The sequence below is a fragment of the Boleophthalmus pectinirostris genome, unplaced genomic scaffold, assembly GCF_026225935.1.
Source record: "Boleophthalmus pectinirostris isolate CB_2022bp ecotype Guang Dong unplaced genomic scaffold, ASM2622593v1 HiC_scaffold_13, whole genome shotgun sequence".
Classification (NCBI taxonomy): Eukaryota; Metazoa; Chordata; class Actinopteri; order Gobiiformes; family Gobiidae; genus Boleophthalmus; species Boleophthalmus pectinirostris.
In genome coordinates, this window is record NW_026571036.1 from 27,390,517 (window position 1) to 27,406,253 (window position 15,737).

Here is a 15,737-nt window from a genome sequence, read left to right on the forward strand (position 1 = left end):
AATCTAGGGGTAATAATGGACTCAGACTTGAACTTTAACAGCCACATCAAATCAATAACATCTGCAGCCTTTTACCATCTAAAAAATATCGCAAAAATCAAAGGTTTACTGTCTAAATCAGACTTGGAGAAATTTATCCATGCGTTTGTCTCCAGTAGGTTAGATACTGTAACGTTCTGCTCACTGGTCTCTCCAAACGAGCTGTGAGACACTGCAGAACATCCAGAACGCTGCAGCTCGGGTCCTTACTCGAACTAGGAAGTACGAGCACATAAGTCCTGTGCTCAGGTCTCTCTGCACTGGCTCTCCTGTGCCTCAGAGAATAGACTTTAAAGCAGCTCTGCTTGTACAAGTCTCTCCATGGCCGAGCACCAAAGTCCATCTGTGACATGTTAGTGTCATATGAACCATCTCACACTCTGAGGAGCTCAGGGACCGGCCTCCTGCTGGTGCCCAGAGTCACGACTAAACAAGGGGAGTCAGAGTTTCAGGTTCATGCAGCTAAAACCTGGAACAGTCTGAACATGTGAGACAGACTCTTCTGTGACGCTGTTTAAATCCAGGCTCAAAACATTTCTGTTTAACTGTGCATATAACTGAAAGGTTTTCATTCCGCACTCTTCTCTCCAATTTATGTCTCTCTTTTTAATTTTAATCTTCATGATTATTTATGTTTTGATTTGTTTTTATTATGATTTTAATGTATTTCTTATTCTGTAAAGCACTTTGAATTACTTTGTGTACGAATTGTGCTATACAAATAAACTTGCCTTGCCTATGTTAGAATATGAAATCCTGCATACTGTCTCAAAAAGCATCTAAATAATCCATTTCATGAACCAGCCTGTGCCTTTAAGTATTTCAAAAACCATTTACTCCTCTTTAGTTTCACTTTAGACACGCTTGTATTTACCAATTTAAATTCTCCCATCAGCCACCTCTTCACCAATCCCTTTTTTGCGTGGGTTTATCTCAAAGCAGAGCCCTGAGCGTGTAAATCCTGGTCTCTATTATTGACACGGCCTCTTCGCGAACGCTCCCGCCAACTGTTGCTTCCTGTTTGAGCGGATCTTTGTGTAGCGCTCTGTGCTAATCCGCCACTACAAATGACTTTATTGGCATGATGGATTTCCCTGTAATCTTTTGAGTGTTATGTATCAGGATGAATACACGCTCCCAAAACATCAAGAAGACAGCGTGTGTCAACGAAGTGATAAAAGAGCAGCTCAAGGAGAAATAGTGCGCTACTTTAACTTTACAAAGCAAAGAGAGAGAGAGCGGGAGATGCTTTAGTAATCCTTAGGGATCAGTCCAGCCTCATGTGTTCGTTCCCTCAAAGTATTTCCTCTGGAAGGTCTTTGGTGTAAAAAGCCTGTACAGTCTCCACACTGCCTTACACAGACCTTAACTCTCCAGAGTGTGAAGCTGAGAAAAATGACTTCAAAGTTTCTGTTTTGTCCAGACAAAAGTATAATAGGTAAGACTCCCAAAATTTGTTGCTGTTGTTCCCAAATTGTTCCCAAAAAGTTGCTATAATGAAGAAATATTTGTATGTGAAAAATACTGACCTTTAAAAATGGACCTTTGTTTGACCCTTATTTGTCAGTTCCTGTATTTGTCTTTGTATCATGAACCAAAAATAAGGAGTCGTGCAAAGGCCAAAGGCAGTAACAGACATGATCATTATTATTTGCTCGATTTTCTCCAGACTTCCATCCATTATAAGAAAAACACATCACCAAGCTCCAGTTATCATGTGTTTGTTTGAAATGATCTAGAAAAGCTTTGGATTTCCTGTTTAGTGCTGATCAGGATCATGCGGCGACACTTACACAGTGAAACATTTTGACACACAAGTGACTTTGCAGTATAGTGTGTACAGTATGAAGAAATACACACAATATGTTCACTTTAAAGATCATTGAACTAAATGGACTGGCCCCACAATACATCTCGGACCTCATCCAGATTTAGAAGTGCGCTGAGGTCTGAGGGCCAGCTCCAGCTCAATCGAGACTTAAAACCAGGAGGGACGGGGCCTTCTCTGTGACCGGCTCCCAAACTCTGGACCACGTCCCAACAGCCCCACAGTGGAGTTTTAAGTCTTGTCTTAAGACCCACTTTTACTCTCTGGCTTTTGAGTTGTGTGGTTCTGTGTCTTTTATTATTTTATTTATTTATTTATAGTTTTTATTTATTTATTTTTTAGTGCTGCTTTAATGTATTGATTTTATTATTATTATTTTATTCATTGATTTTTATTAGTTTCCTCATGGTTGGTAGTAATTGTAGTAGTAGTCCTAATAGCAGTAGTAGTGAGTATGGTATTACACTTGACTTTATAATACTGATTCTAGTGTTAGAAGAATTGCAGTACAAGCAGTATTAGCAGTATTTTAAGTAGTAGTAGTAGTAGTAGCAGTAGTAGTAGTAGTCCTAATGGGAGTAGTAGTGAGTATGGTACTACAGTTGACTTTAAGACCCACTTTTATTCTCTGGCTTGTGAGTTGTGTGGTTCTGTGTCTTTTATTATTTTATTTATTTATTTATTTATTGTTTTTATGTATTTTATTTTTTTAGTGCTGCTTTAATGTATTGATTTTATTATTATTATTTTATTTATTGATTTTTATTAGTTTCCTCATGGTTTGTAATTGTAATAGTATTTATTGAGTATTTTTTGATTCTTATTTATTTATTGTTTTTATGTATTTAATTTTTAGTGCTACTTTAATGTATGTTTTATTGATTTTATTATTATTATTTTTATTTATTGATTTTATTAGTTTCCTCATGGTTGAAACATAATTCTGCCGATTTTTTATTTTTTTTTTTTATGTATTTAATTTTTAGTGCTACTTTAATGTATGTTTTATTGATTTTATTATTATTATTTTATTTATTGATTTTATTAGTTTCCTTATGGTTGAAACATAATTCTGCCGATTTTTTTTTTTTTTTTTTTTTTTATGTATTTAATTTTTAGTGCTACTTTAATGTATGTTTTATTGATTTTATTATTATTTTTTTATTTATTGATTTTATTAGTTTCCTCATGGTTGAAACATAATTCTGCCGATTTTTTATTTATTTATTGTTTTTATGTATTTAATTTTTAGTGCTACTTTAATGTATGTTTTATTGATTTTATTATTATTATTTTATTTACTGATTTTATTAGTTTCCTCATGGTTGAAACATAATTCTGCCGATTTTTTTTTTTTTTATTTTTTTTACATTGCTATGTGAAGCACTTTGGAAACTGTCTTGTTTATAAAATGTGCTCTAGAAATAAAGTTGGAGTGGATTGGAAGTATAGTTGAATACAAAGGTTTATTTATTAAATGTGTTAACACCCTGTGCCAAGGCCGCAACAAAAAGAAGGAGGTTGAGAGGTTGGATTTTAACATAAAATACATTTATGAACAAAATCACAAACAAAACATACACTCTTACTGCCTTTTGCCTTTGCACGAAAACTTATTTTTGGCTCATGATACAAAGGCAGATACAGGAACTGACAAATAAGGTCAAAGGTCAGTTTTGAGCTCAATATTTTTCACATATTTATTCACATGATAAAGGAGGTCTCAAATCCAAACAAACTGACATGAACTCATTTTTAACCAAACACGATGTTACGGCGTTGTGCCTTTGTAGGGCAGCGTGGATAACTAAAGTGTAGTTGGAATAATTTGTTTCTGTGATAAAATACGGACGATAATCTGAGTTCAGGTTTGGGAACACAGCGATGCAGTAAGGTAGCAAGGTAGAAGTGGAAAATAAAGTACATTTAGACAAAACAGTGGTAGTATTTTTGGGGTAGTTTGGGGAGAGTGAGGTGTGTAGTGGTGATTGTGAACGCACTTGAGAGGAAACAGTAATAGTGGTTAATAATGTAGAGCTATAAATGGGAACAATAGGCTCGGATTCACAGAGAAGAGTTTTTATTTTTAGTTTGTAGTTTAGAAGTAGAAGTAGTAGTGCTGATGGTAGTAATAATAATTGTACTTTTAGTAGTAGTAGTAGTAGTAGTAGTAGTAGTAGTGAGTATGGTACTACAGTTGACTTTATAATACTGATCCTAGTGTTAGAAGAACTGTAGCACTAGCAGTATTAGTAGTACTTTAATTAGTAGTCATAGAAATAGTAGTAGTAGTAGTAGTAGTAGTAGTAGTAGTAGTAGTAGTAGTAGTAGTAGTAGTAGTCCTAATAGGAGAAGTAGTAGGTATGGAACTACAGTTGACTTTATAATACTGATCCTAGTGTTAGAAGAATCATAGTATTAGCAGTATCAGTAGTACTTTTAGTAGTAGTAGTAATAGTAGTAGTAGTAGTAGTAGTAGTAGTAGTAGTAGTAGTGATAGTAGTAGTAGTAGTCCTAATAGCAGTAGTAGTGAGTATGGTACTACAGTTGATTTTATAATACTAATCTTAGTGTTAGAAGAATCATAGTACAACAGTATCAGTAGTACTTTTAGTAATAGTAGTAGTAGTAGTAGTAGTAGTAGTAGTAGTAGTAGTAGTAGTAGTAGTAGTAGTAATAGTAGTAATAGCAGTAGTAGAAGTGAGTATGGTACTACAGTTAACTTTATAACACTGATCCTAGTGTTAGAGGAATTGTAGCAATTGTAGTATCAGTAGTACTTTTAGTAGTAGTAGTAGTAGTAGCAGTAGTAGTAGTAGTAGCAGTAGTAGTAGTAGTAGTAGTAGTAATAGTAGTAGTCCTAAATAGCAGTAGTAGTGAGTATGGTACTACAGTTGACTTTATAATACTGATCCTAGTGTTAGAAATATCGTAGCACCAGCAGTATAACAGTATCAGTAGTACTTGTAGTAGTAGTAGATAGCAGTACTTCTCTCGCCGCGGAGCTGTGTTAGTGTGACATACTTTTCCGTGTTAGATGGATTGTTATCTCCAGCTCAGTCCATACATTCAGCTGTCCACGCTGTGACCTTGGCTTGGGATCGATCATGTGTTAGTTCACATGTCCTCTGCCGTTCCTCTCTGTCAATACCCATCATGCACTGTGTCCTTTAAGACGACTACCCATCATGCACTCTGTCTTTAAAGATGGACTGCCACTGGAGCACGACGCACCTGCGCACGGCCCGATAGGACGAGGTGACAGGCGTGATCTTTAAGTCAAATCTAAGTCTTGTAAATAGGTCACTAAGTCCATAAGACATGAGGTGGAATTGCTTAAAATGTCTGAAGATAATTGTGTTTCCTCATCACAAACATACCTGGAGTTACGTTTTGTTTCATTCTCAAACTGAAAACTAAATGACAACTATTAATTTAAATTCCATAAACCTTCACTAGAATGATTTGGATAATTTCAGCCCTGGAATTGCCGATCTCTACTGAGTTAAACATGGTGGAGAGGAGGACCTTGGTTTTGTCACATAAGGGTGTTCATCTACTGTATTTTTCGGGCTGTAAGTCACGCTTTTTTCATGGTTTAGGTGGTCCTGCGACTTATACTCTGGTGTGACTTCTATATTATATTAGTATCTGCTGTTCCTATTCCTCCTGTACCACTGTCACTTCACTCTACTGCACATGTCTCCTGCAGAAAGAGCCTCTGTTCTGTCTGTATCCTGTCAGTCGATCGCAACATTACTTCTGCACCACTGAACAATTTAACATTTAAACAAATGTATAAAGACGACTGAGAAGACTGAACACAAATGTCCCCAAAAAGAAAATCATATTTTGCAGATTACAAGCTGTAAGTGGTGAAAACTGTAATTGATCAGCAGAAAGAAAGTTTGGAGTGAGAGAGAAACTTGTGACACCGGGAGGATGCACCATGAAACTTTCCTGAAGTCACTGGATGGATGGACAAAGCCTGGACTTCAGTGACACCGAAACCATCCTGTCGGGATTCAGAAAGACCTGAATAATTCTAACTGGAACTGATGCTGAGTCTGACGACAGCGACACAGAAGAGGAAGCGACGCTCTGTTTATCTCTGGAGGTCGTGAAGTTGTTCAGAAGTGACACCGAGGATGAAGAATTGAATGGATTTAGTGATTTGGAGTGAGATGGAGAGTTTGTTAAACTTGTTCTGTTCTGTTGTTTATGTTATAGTTTATCTGAAGAACTGTTCATATGTGACGTTAACAGTCTGTTGTTCTCTCTTCTATTGTTATTACTACAACTTGACTTTACATATGAAATGTCGGTTCCTGGTTTTATAAAATAAATTTCCCCCAAAAAGTGTGACTTATATATGTTTTTTTCTTCTTCATTATGCATTTTTTGGCTGGTGTGACTTATACTCAGAAAAATACGGTAATTATTATTTCATGTACAAATGAGAGTAGGTACCACTGTATAAAAACTACACCTGAATTAGTTATAGTTATAATCTATGACTCCTGTGGATCATTATGTTATAATTTTGGCATTTTAAATCACAATATTCATCAAAAACGACTTCATAAATTAAACATGTCCACTGATTTCCATGTTAGAAAACTACAGTGTCCAAGTGGAGCTCATGTTGCTACAAAGAGCCGTGCAGCTGTTGGCTCCTCCTATGGATATCTGCAGATGTTTTTGTTTTTTTTCATACCAAAAGTGATTGGTTGGTTGATCGGCAAAATGGTGTCTTGAAAATAAGTGATTAAAGTGTCTCAAAAATACACAAATCACTCCAAATACAACTGTGAGTGAGTAAATGATGAAGGGAAACAACTATAAAAGCTCTGAAAAGTTCATTTTTCATAATAGGTCTGCTTTTTTAACTAATTAAATGATCTAATTAAAGTGTAGTTATAATAAAAAGTGTTACCGAAGAGCTGAAGCAAACAAAAATCCAACGAGCCACAGTAGGGTACCATCATGGATCCAGCAAATTACTATGTGTGGTGATGATACCTACAGTCAGTTACATCATCCCAAAATGAATACAAACAAGCCTTGCCAAATGACACAACAACAGCATGTGATTCACTTAGTGGTAAAAACAACTCTGCTCAAATCAACTTCGTCTTATGATGATGTTCAGAGCTGAAATGTACCTGCTAATGTCCCGTCTGAGGTCCAAGTATCGGAAGACGTTAATGGACTGTGAAATAAACAACAAATGCAAAAGTCTGTTTTTTAGTTTCGATGATTTTTTAAACTTGTTTCTATCATAAACCTTATTTCTCATTTTGTCCATCTCCAATAACATATATTCATGATAAACAGTCACGTTTTTATAGAAGGCTTTTCCACTTTCAACTCGCGCTTTACATCAAGGAACCACTCACCCATTCACCCATTCACACACCACTGTACACAGACATTATGGGTGAGGTCGGTTAAGCTCAAGGGCACAATGACAGTATGGTCCATGTAGGCCCATGTACCATTCGTTCTTTTGAATTTCAATTAAGAACTAAAAACAATAAAATGGGAAAACAGTTCGTTATTAAATTTTTCTGTTTTATTGTTAAAAAAAAAGCAGATTTCAACCTCTGTTTCCAGTATTTAATTTAAAGTTTATTTCAAATAACACCAGTCTAAAAACTGTCATTGTGACTATTTCAATTTTGATATTTTATTCTCTCTGGTTTATTTGCCCTGGAAGTTCTGCAGTGAGAACGACTTACCCATACATCGCATATAATCCTTGCAGTTTTGTGGCCAAACATGTCTTCTTTTATTTTATAGCAACACCTTTACTTTCGCGTAGTTGTTGTAGTAATTGTAAAAGTAATTCAAAAGAATGAATGGTACACAGACCCATGTACCATTTGTTCTTTTGAGTTTCAATTAAGAACGCAAAACAGTAAAATGGGAAAACATTTTGTTATTTCATTTTTCCCTTTAAGTATCAAACAAAAAAACAGATTTCGACCTCTATTTCCAATATTTAAAGTTTATTTCAAATAACACCAGTCTAAAAACTGTCATCGTGACTATTTCAATTTTGATATTTTATTCTCTGTGGTTTATTTGGCCGGGAAGTTCTGCAATGAGAAGGACTTACCCATACCTTTTAGATAATTGTTGCAGTTTTGTAGACAAACATGACCTCTTGTTTTATAGCGTAATTGTTGTAGTAATTGTAAAAGTAATTGTTGAACTCCATTCAAAAGAACGAATGGTACACAGACCAGTCTACCACTCTTTCTTTTGGATTTCAATTAAGAACAAAAAACAGTAAAATGGGAAAACAGTTTGTTATTTCATTTTTCATTTTAGTGTCAAACAAAAAACACATTTCGACCTCTATTTCCAATATTTAATTTAAAGTTTACTTCAAATAACACTAATCAAAAAATCGTGCCTACTTCAGTTTTGACATTTTCTTCTCTCTGGTTTATTTGTCCTGGAAGTTCTGCTGCTAGAAGGACTTAACTGAAAAACTATTGCAATTTTGTGAACAAACATGTCGTCTTCTTTTACAACAATGAGTTTACTTTGGCGTCTTAGAAAGTCATTGTTGTAACTTGTAATTGTACTTAGAAAATAAATCCATGATGAGAAACAGGAAACAGCTCAGCGATAAAACTTTTGTTCAGTTGACATTGAACTGATGCAGGGAACATTGAGCAGCAGAACTTCGTGGCAAATAAACCAGAGAGAATAAAATATCAAAACTGAAATAGGCACGATTTTTTGATTTGTGTTATTCGAAGTAAACTTTAACTCTTTCCCCCATGAAGACGGCATTTGACGATCCTCCTTGTGTCCTTGTGTGTTTTGACACCTCCGCTATATCAATAAAGACGTGATTTGACGACCATTAGAAACTGTTCCTGTTTTTCATACGTAAACAGAGGCTGTGATAGGTGGGGGCCACTACAACCCATACTAGACTGACCAATAGGATTCAAGGATATATTTTCACCGATTTTTTCCGAAGTTAATCGAAGTAGTGACAATTGTAGCTTCTGGAAAAAAACACAACACTAAACACGTGCAATTTAGACACAGTTTTAGAAATAATGAGGAGCGGGCGTATTTTATGGATAAGTTTAGAGAAAGTTTTTATAGATTTCAAAGTGATGATGAAGTTGATTATAAAGTGGAAAACAACGATAGCGACCGAATTTCAGAGTTTGAAACTTACAAAGGTGAGAATGTCGGTGATGTGTCTGGATGGAGTCATGCGATATCCAAACGAAGTATCGGGGACTTTATACTCGATTATGTAGCAAAATTGCCCTGAAATCTGGATTTTACTCAGGTGAGTCCTTTGATATTAATTAATATTTCAGTCTTTTTTTTCCAAGATGCAATGTGGGACAGAATTGCCACACAAACGCTCAGAGATCTGCACATGAGAAAGTAACCAAGATGACAAATACTGGACACCCACTGACGAGGAAGAGTTTCATGATTATATTATTATATTATAATACACTAAATTAGTTGAATAAGTTAAATAAGTTGAATAAGTTAAATAAGTTGAATAAGTTAAATAAGGTGAATAAGTTAAATAAGTTGAATAAGTTAAATGAGTTGAATAATTTAAATGGAAAAAATGAATTAGGTGCACACAGGTGTACAACAGGTAAAAACAGGTGTACACTTGGCTATACTGTATCTGGTGATATGAAATCTGTTTAAATACTTTGACATGTACATGTACATGTACATAATATATATATATATATATATATATATATATATATATATATATATATATATATATATATATATATATATATATATAGATATATATATATATATATATAGATATAGATATAGATATAGATATATATATACTTTTTTTTTTATATAGTACTCAGAACAGGCATATATCAGATGCTGAATGTAGTTTTTTTGTTGTAAACTCTCATTTTCAGTGAGCTGTTATAAATAAATGAGTTGAATCACATTTAAACATCCATAAATGAAGAGTTCAGAGTCGAAGGTTTCCAGAGATACAAATATGTCTGTGTTTCAATTAAGTTCATGAGTGTGAAAATCATTTAGAATCACTGGTGGAAGTCTGTTTTCTTTCATGCAGTTGTGTTCTATGGGCAGCCCTAGTCATATGTGTATGGGTTGGTCCTAGTCGGCGTCCAAGGGGGAAAGAGTGACATTAAATATTGGAAATAGAGGTCAAAATCAGTTTTTTTTTTGGTTGACACTAAAACGCTAAAATGGAAAAATGAAATAAACTGTTTTCCCATTTTATTGTTTTTCATTTTTAACTGAAATTCAAAAGAACAGTTGGTACACGGACCTTGGAATCTCACCTCCAACCTGTGGGTCTGACTAAACTGTTAAAAAAAGATGTAGAGATTGGGATTCGAACTGCCAACCTATGGATCAGTGGACAAACACTCTACTAACGGATCTACTATTGCCTGTTCTTTCACACATTCCTTTCCTCTAATAAAGTCCTTGACATTTACTCAGCTTGTCATTTTCTCAAAAAAAATATTTAACAATTCCGCACTTTTCCGAGCACATTTGATTCTCCTGCATCTGTCACACCTTCCCTCCCCGAACCAGACAAACCTGCACGATCCCACCATGAATATAATACATCTTCATAAGAGAAAGCAGAGGCACAAACAAAACATGAGACTAAGAATAGAGGTGCTCTGGGGGTAGAAGCCTCTGGGACCTGTGCATGTGCTGCTGGGGTGAGGAAGAAGAGCAGAAAGCAGGAGGCAGAGGAGGAGGAAGAAAGAGGAGAAGAGGAGGAGGAGGAGAACCAGGGAGAACCAGAGAGAGCGAGCAGGTCACTGTCAGAGCAAACTAGAGACAAAACAACACCTGGGCGAGTGGGTTTCAAACATCACAACATTCTAGAGCTCAAGAATACTTCATACTCACATAAAGTATTAGAGGAAGCTGAAATGAATATTGTGATCGTGCATTTTTTGTTATACTATTGACAGTTGTTGGGTCTAGCCACTAATAAAAATGATCAGGTTCAACATTTGTGAATTTACTTTTTAGATATATAATGGCAAATTTTTAATGTTCATCACTTTCACATTCTAGATCCGGAGTGTTAAACTCAAATTCACAGAGGTCCAAAACTAAAAACTGAGACTAAGTCGTGGGCCAAACTAAATATTTATTGAAAAATTTCAGCAGCATCTGCATGTTTTCTCTTCTTTCGAGATATGAAATATTAAACCTTTTCTTATTCAAATAAATGTGTAATCATAGTTTTGCTTAAACACTGAATCCAGAACAAGCAAAATATAAAATAATTAGAAAAAAAAGTTTCTATAGTCTATCTGTAGCCAGTGGGCAGCTCTAATACATATTTGATATAATCTCGTGGGCCAAATATAATTATATCATGGGCCAAATTTGGCCCCTGGGCCTGAGTTTGACTGTCTGTTGTAGAATCTGTAGACTGCCAATAACTGTGGTAAGTGGGACAAAAACTGCTGCTAGTACATGTGTAGAGTGTAAGAAAGTGGTGTTGGTAGTAATGCAACATGATTGTGGTTTGGATAGCAAATTATATGAGGTTTTTAATTCTCTCATGCTCCTCAACTTTTCAGTAATTTACATTCAAAGAACTTTTACACTTTTGGAAACAGTATAGATTAGAGGTGTGCAAAAATACTGGAAATATTGACATATTGTATTGTTTAATGTGATGATACAGTATCGATATCGTGGGCTGCTGTATTGATATATCACCAAGAGTATTTTTTGGTATATTTTACTAAATGATTTTGTTACAGCTACAGTTTTGTTGCTTGTTGTTTAGAGGAAGAAAACTTGTTTATGTGACACATTTGACATTTTCACCGTTTTGATGATTAAATATTTGTGTTTCATATGAACTTTGCACAAGAAGTGGTTTAACAAAGACTTTTAGAGTCACAGCCATGATTTTGCCTTTTTTTATTGAACCGTATCGAATCAATTTGAAATATATTGCACTGAATCGTACTGAATTGTAAGCTTACTATATTGAGATATGCATCATATTGTGGCTTATGTATCGAGGTACGTATTCTATCAGCAACTTCTGAATGATACCCAGCCCTATAGATATTGGAAATTTTATAATAATAATGCAAATGCAAACATCCAAAGCTCTTTTATACTGCAATATTCATTCGCTCCAAGTCAGAGGTGGTAAGACACTATTGTAGCTACAGCTGCCTTGCATAGAACTATAATAAAATCTGATGGTGAACCAAATATGGTGTCGTATTGTTTTCACTAGCTTGTGCTCATTGGCGCATGGGCCCAAAAATAATTTTCTCTAGGCGCTTTGAGGATTTAAACATTTTAAAAAGTTCATATTGTGAAAATAGAAAAGATTCCTAAAAAAATGAGTTGTGCTCTGTGGGAGAATTCTTTCTGGCCCCAAACTCAGTACACAGTAGAGCTGCAGTACCTGAAGTGGCCACTTGTCGGTCTGGAGACAGAGGGGGAGGGGCTTATCCAGTGTTTATTAGAGATCCATTCTGCCTTGAGACAGACTGACAGGAAGTGAGGCTGCCAATCTGCTCCATCTGCCCCTCTGACCATCACCAACACTCACACACACCACATTCATGTTGGGCAATGTGGGCGAAGTGTCTTGCTCAAGGACACAATGACATTCCCTTACGCTGTTTAGTATCAACCTTCTGCAAAGTCTGTGTGTGTACTATTCACTATTCACAGGCAACAAAACATCCTCCGCACCTTCCATTTTTCCTGTAAATGTCGATCGGATACAGACACAAATTTAGTATTTTTCACACAACGAGGAAACGTCTGCAAAGCATTTTTCTACAGCAGCTTTATCCTCGGATAGCGGTTGTCTTTGTGTAATACCTCAATTGTTCAGGTCGGCTCCATCGCGAAAGAAAATTGAATTCCTTTGTCTTTTGTTTTTAAGAGCAAATGCATTTTGCCACTCATCCAAGTAGCTCCTTCACTTCTGACATTACACTGGAGCCACTACCTTGAATATTTGTCTGACTACAGTTATATCATTACGCCGTATTTGACAACAGTCTCTTGATATAATGTGATGTGTGAGCTGCTGTGTCCAAATAATTCCCCTTGTGGATCAATAAAGTTTGTTAAAGTCCGAGTGGTGTGATCCGGCGTCGCACAGAGCAGAGTTCTGGACTGGTCCCTTACCTGAACCCTGGCGGCGGAGTCCTGTTTGATCCACTTGATGACCGTCTCGTAGACCAGCTCCTCGGCCTTTGTGTTCAGACTGTCGTTGGAGAGATAAGACACCAGATCCTCTTTGGACACGCTCAAGATCTCCTCCTGCCCAGCTACCTGCACACGGAGAAAAACAGGGTATTTACGAAGGGTTTGGGACAATACTATGCAACCTTTTTCCTCCAGTGAGCTACATTTTCAAAACGAAATTGAGTATCAGAGCCACAGCCTTAGAGGGGTACAATTAGATGCCTATGAAACTAAAAGTTACAGAGTCAGGCATCAAAATTAGACATTCATTGTAAGTTCAGTTCACTGTAGTTTCAGCCCAATACATACTGTATAATTGAGAAACCCCTTGGCAAGCTGCTTGGAAGGGGGTGGAGAGCTACTGGTATTTCCCGATAAGCAAGTGTGTCAAGTTAAGTTTCTACGCAGAGACCCTTTCATGCACACAGAGAAGTCAAAGAGCTTTACACAGAATTCACCACAACATTTCTGAAATATATCAAATGTTCTCATTGGTACCATATCAGATAAATACATGGGAACTCTAGCTCCATCTCCATGTTGTTATTCACAGATCTTGTAAAGAATAATATCTGTCAGTGTCTGCAATGGCATGAATCAAATACATTTGGTATTTACTCATTATGTGCATTTCTGTTGCTCAGTAATACACTAAGGGCCCGTTCACACAACAATGTTTTTTGGTCAAAATGGTAAAGTTTGTATTCGTTTTGGCCTTTCATCCACACGGAGCTGGTGTTTCTGTTGGGCGAAAAACTATGTTTTTTGAGAACGGGTTCCAGAGTGGAGAAATCTGAGAACGCTGCCGTTGCATTGTTATGTGGACAAGCAAACCGAAGCTTTTGGAAAATGATGATGTCACGATCCCATCATCACCAGCGCCTCCGATGCAGCGAAGTCTGCAGCCCTCAAACTAGCCTCCGCGGACCACAAGTCTGTAGCCTACGGAGCCGCTCCTGTCGCCCAGCAACGGAGAGACGCTGTTAGTGCTAATGCTAACAACACGTACTGCAGATTACACACACGGATCAATATCAAAGACTACGCACGGGTAATTAAACTGTTGGATTTTGAGACCAAGTTATTCTATTAATTCTCATCGAAATCTTATATTTAACTTTAGCAAAACAAAACGGCTATATTTGTGGGAAATATCTAAAATAGACTAAATTACCTTAAAGTAAAAAAAAACTTTGATGAGATTTGCGTTATTAAATGTTATTATCATTGTTAACAGCGCCACATACAGGTGTGGCAGATGTATTTCACTCAGTGCACCGTTGTCGTCTGGACGTGAATATTTACTGATCCGGCACGTGTGTGGTTGCAAATTTTTTTTCAGCCCGCACAAACATAAATAAATAAATCCAGGAGTGTTGCTGTGTGGACGTAACCTAATTCCTAAATCCCTCTAACTCGCCACAGATCTGAGCTGTAATGTAGTGTAGTGCTGTAACCTGCTTATCTAACAGGCTTCATCTATACTGTGAACATTCAAAACAAAACAATAACTAGTCACTAGAAATGTTACATAGTGCATCTTTAATTCGATAAGAAAATAACAATAAACAAAAGGAAAAAAACAACTAAACAAACAATCATGTACAGCCCCCCCTTATGCTGTAGTGTAGTGTGGAAGTAGAACCCTCACCTCTGGAAAGTTCTGCAGAGCGAAGGCTTTGGCCATGTTGTGGAGCTCAGTGCAGCTCATGGCCTCCGCCATGGCCAGAACCCCCAGACAGTTCCCCGCCGTGAGCTGCTTCTCTGGATCCAGCAACACCACGAAACAACCGAGAGAGAGAGGGAAAGAGGTGACAAAAGAGGAGAGAAGTGAGGGACGAGGAGACAAGAGAGGGAACACAGAGGGAGAGAGAGGAGGGGGGGAGGAGACAAAAGAAGTAAGACATGCATTTGATAAACACATATTAAGCAATTTTCTGATCTATGTTGTAATGTTTCCTCATCACAAATAGACCTGGACTTGTGTTTCACATGTTTAAAGCACAAACCCTGCACATTTAGGCTGAGTTCTTCTCTCAAACTGAAAACACTCTGTACCACCTTGTGATGTCACTTGGTAATACAGGAAGTGCTGCATTGTGTTTTTAAAATGCATGATTTCTGCCCTGGAATTGTTCATTTCTACTGAATTAAAGATAAAATGTAGGTGTTAACTTGGAAACTACCACTTCATGACATCACGAGTTGGACCAGAGCATTTTGAGCTATGGAGATGTAGACAGGGTTACTCAAACGTGTGAATGAAACAAAATACAACTCCGGGTCTGTTTTTGAGGAGGGAACAATATTCAGGCTACGTTTATATGATGACGGTCTGAACAGAAGACGCAAAAATGGCGTCTCGTCTTCACTTTTTATTCCGTGTTTAGCCGAGAGTTTTTGGGAGGAAATCTGCATGAATACAGTGATGCAAGAGTGTGTAGGGGGTGACACTCGGTGGTGATGTATGTGATGTAAACGCGTACACGGCGTGAGCAGATCTGACCAGAGTTTTGTGTCTTGGGCAGTGTAGACGGAAACGCTACGGTGGAACGTATTCAGCTTTTCCACTCTGGAGGGTGGTTTCACATTTTTGCGTTTTTAAGCT

At 36.7% G+C, this 15,737-nt stretch overlaps 1 protein-coding gene across 1 annotated transcript in view; it reads right to left on the bottom strand.

Annotated features, from left to right (window-relative positions):
• The window catches only part of LOC110154500 (kelch-like protein 29), a 798,906-nt gene that overhangs the window by 296,834 nt on the left and 486,335 nt on the right, over positions 1-15,737 (bottom strand). Inside the window, exons 11-12 of the mRNA XM_055149662.1 lie at positions 14,781-14,893; positions 13,070-13,216 (exon numbers count right to left, since the gene is read on the bottom strand). Coding sequence (XP_055005637.1) covers positions 13,070-13,216; positions 14,781-14,893 — 260 coding nt within the window. The remainder of the gene's footprint in view (positions 1-13,069; positions 13,217-14,780; positions 14,894-15,737) is intronic.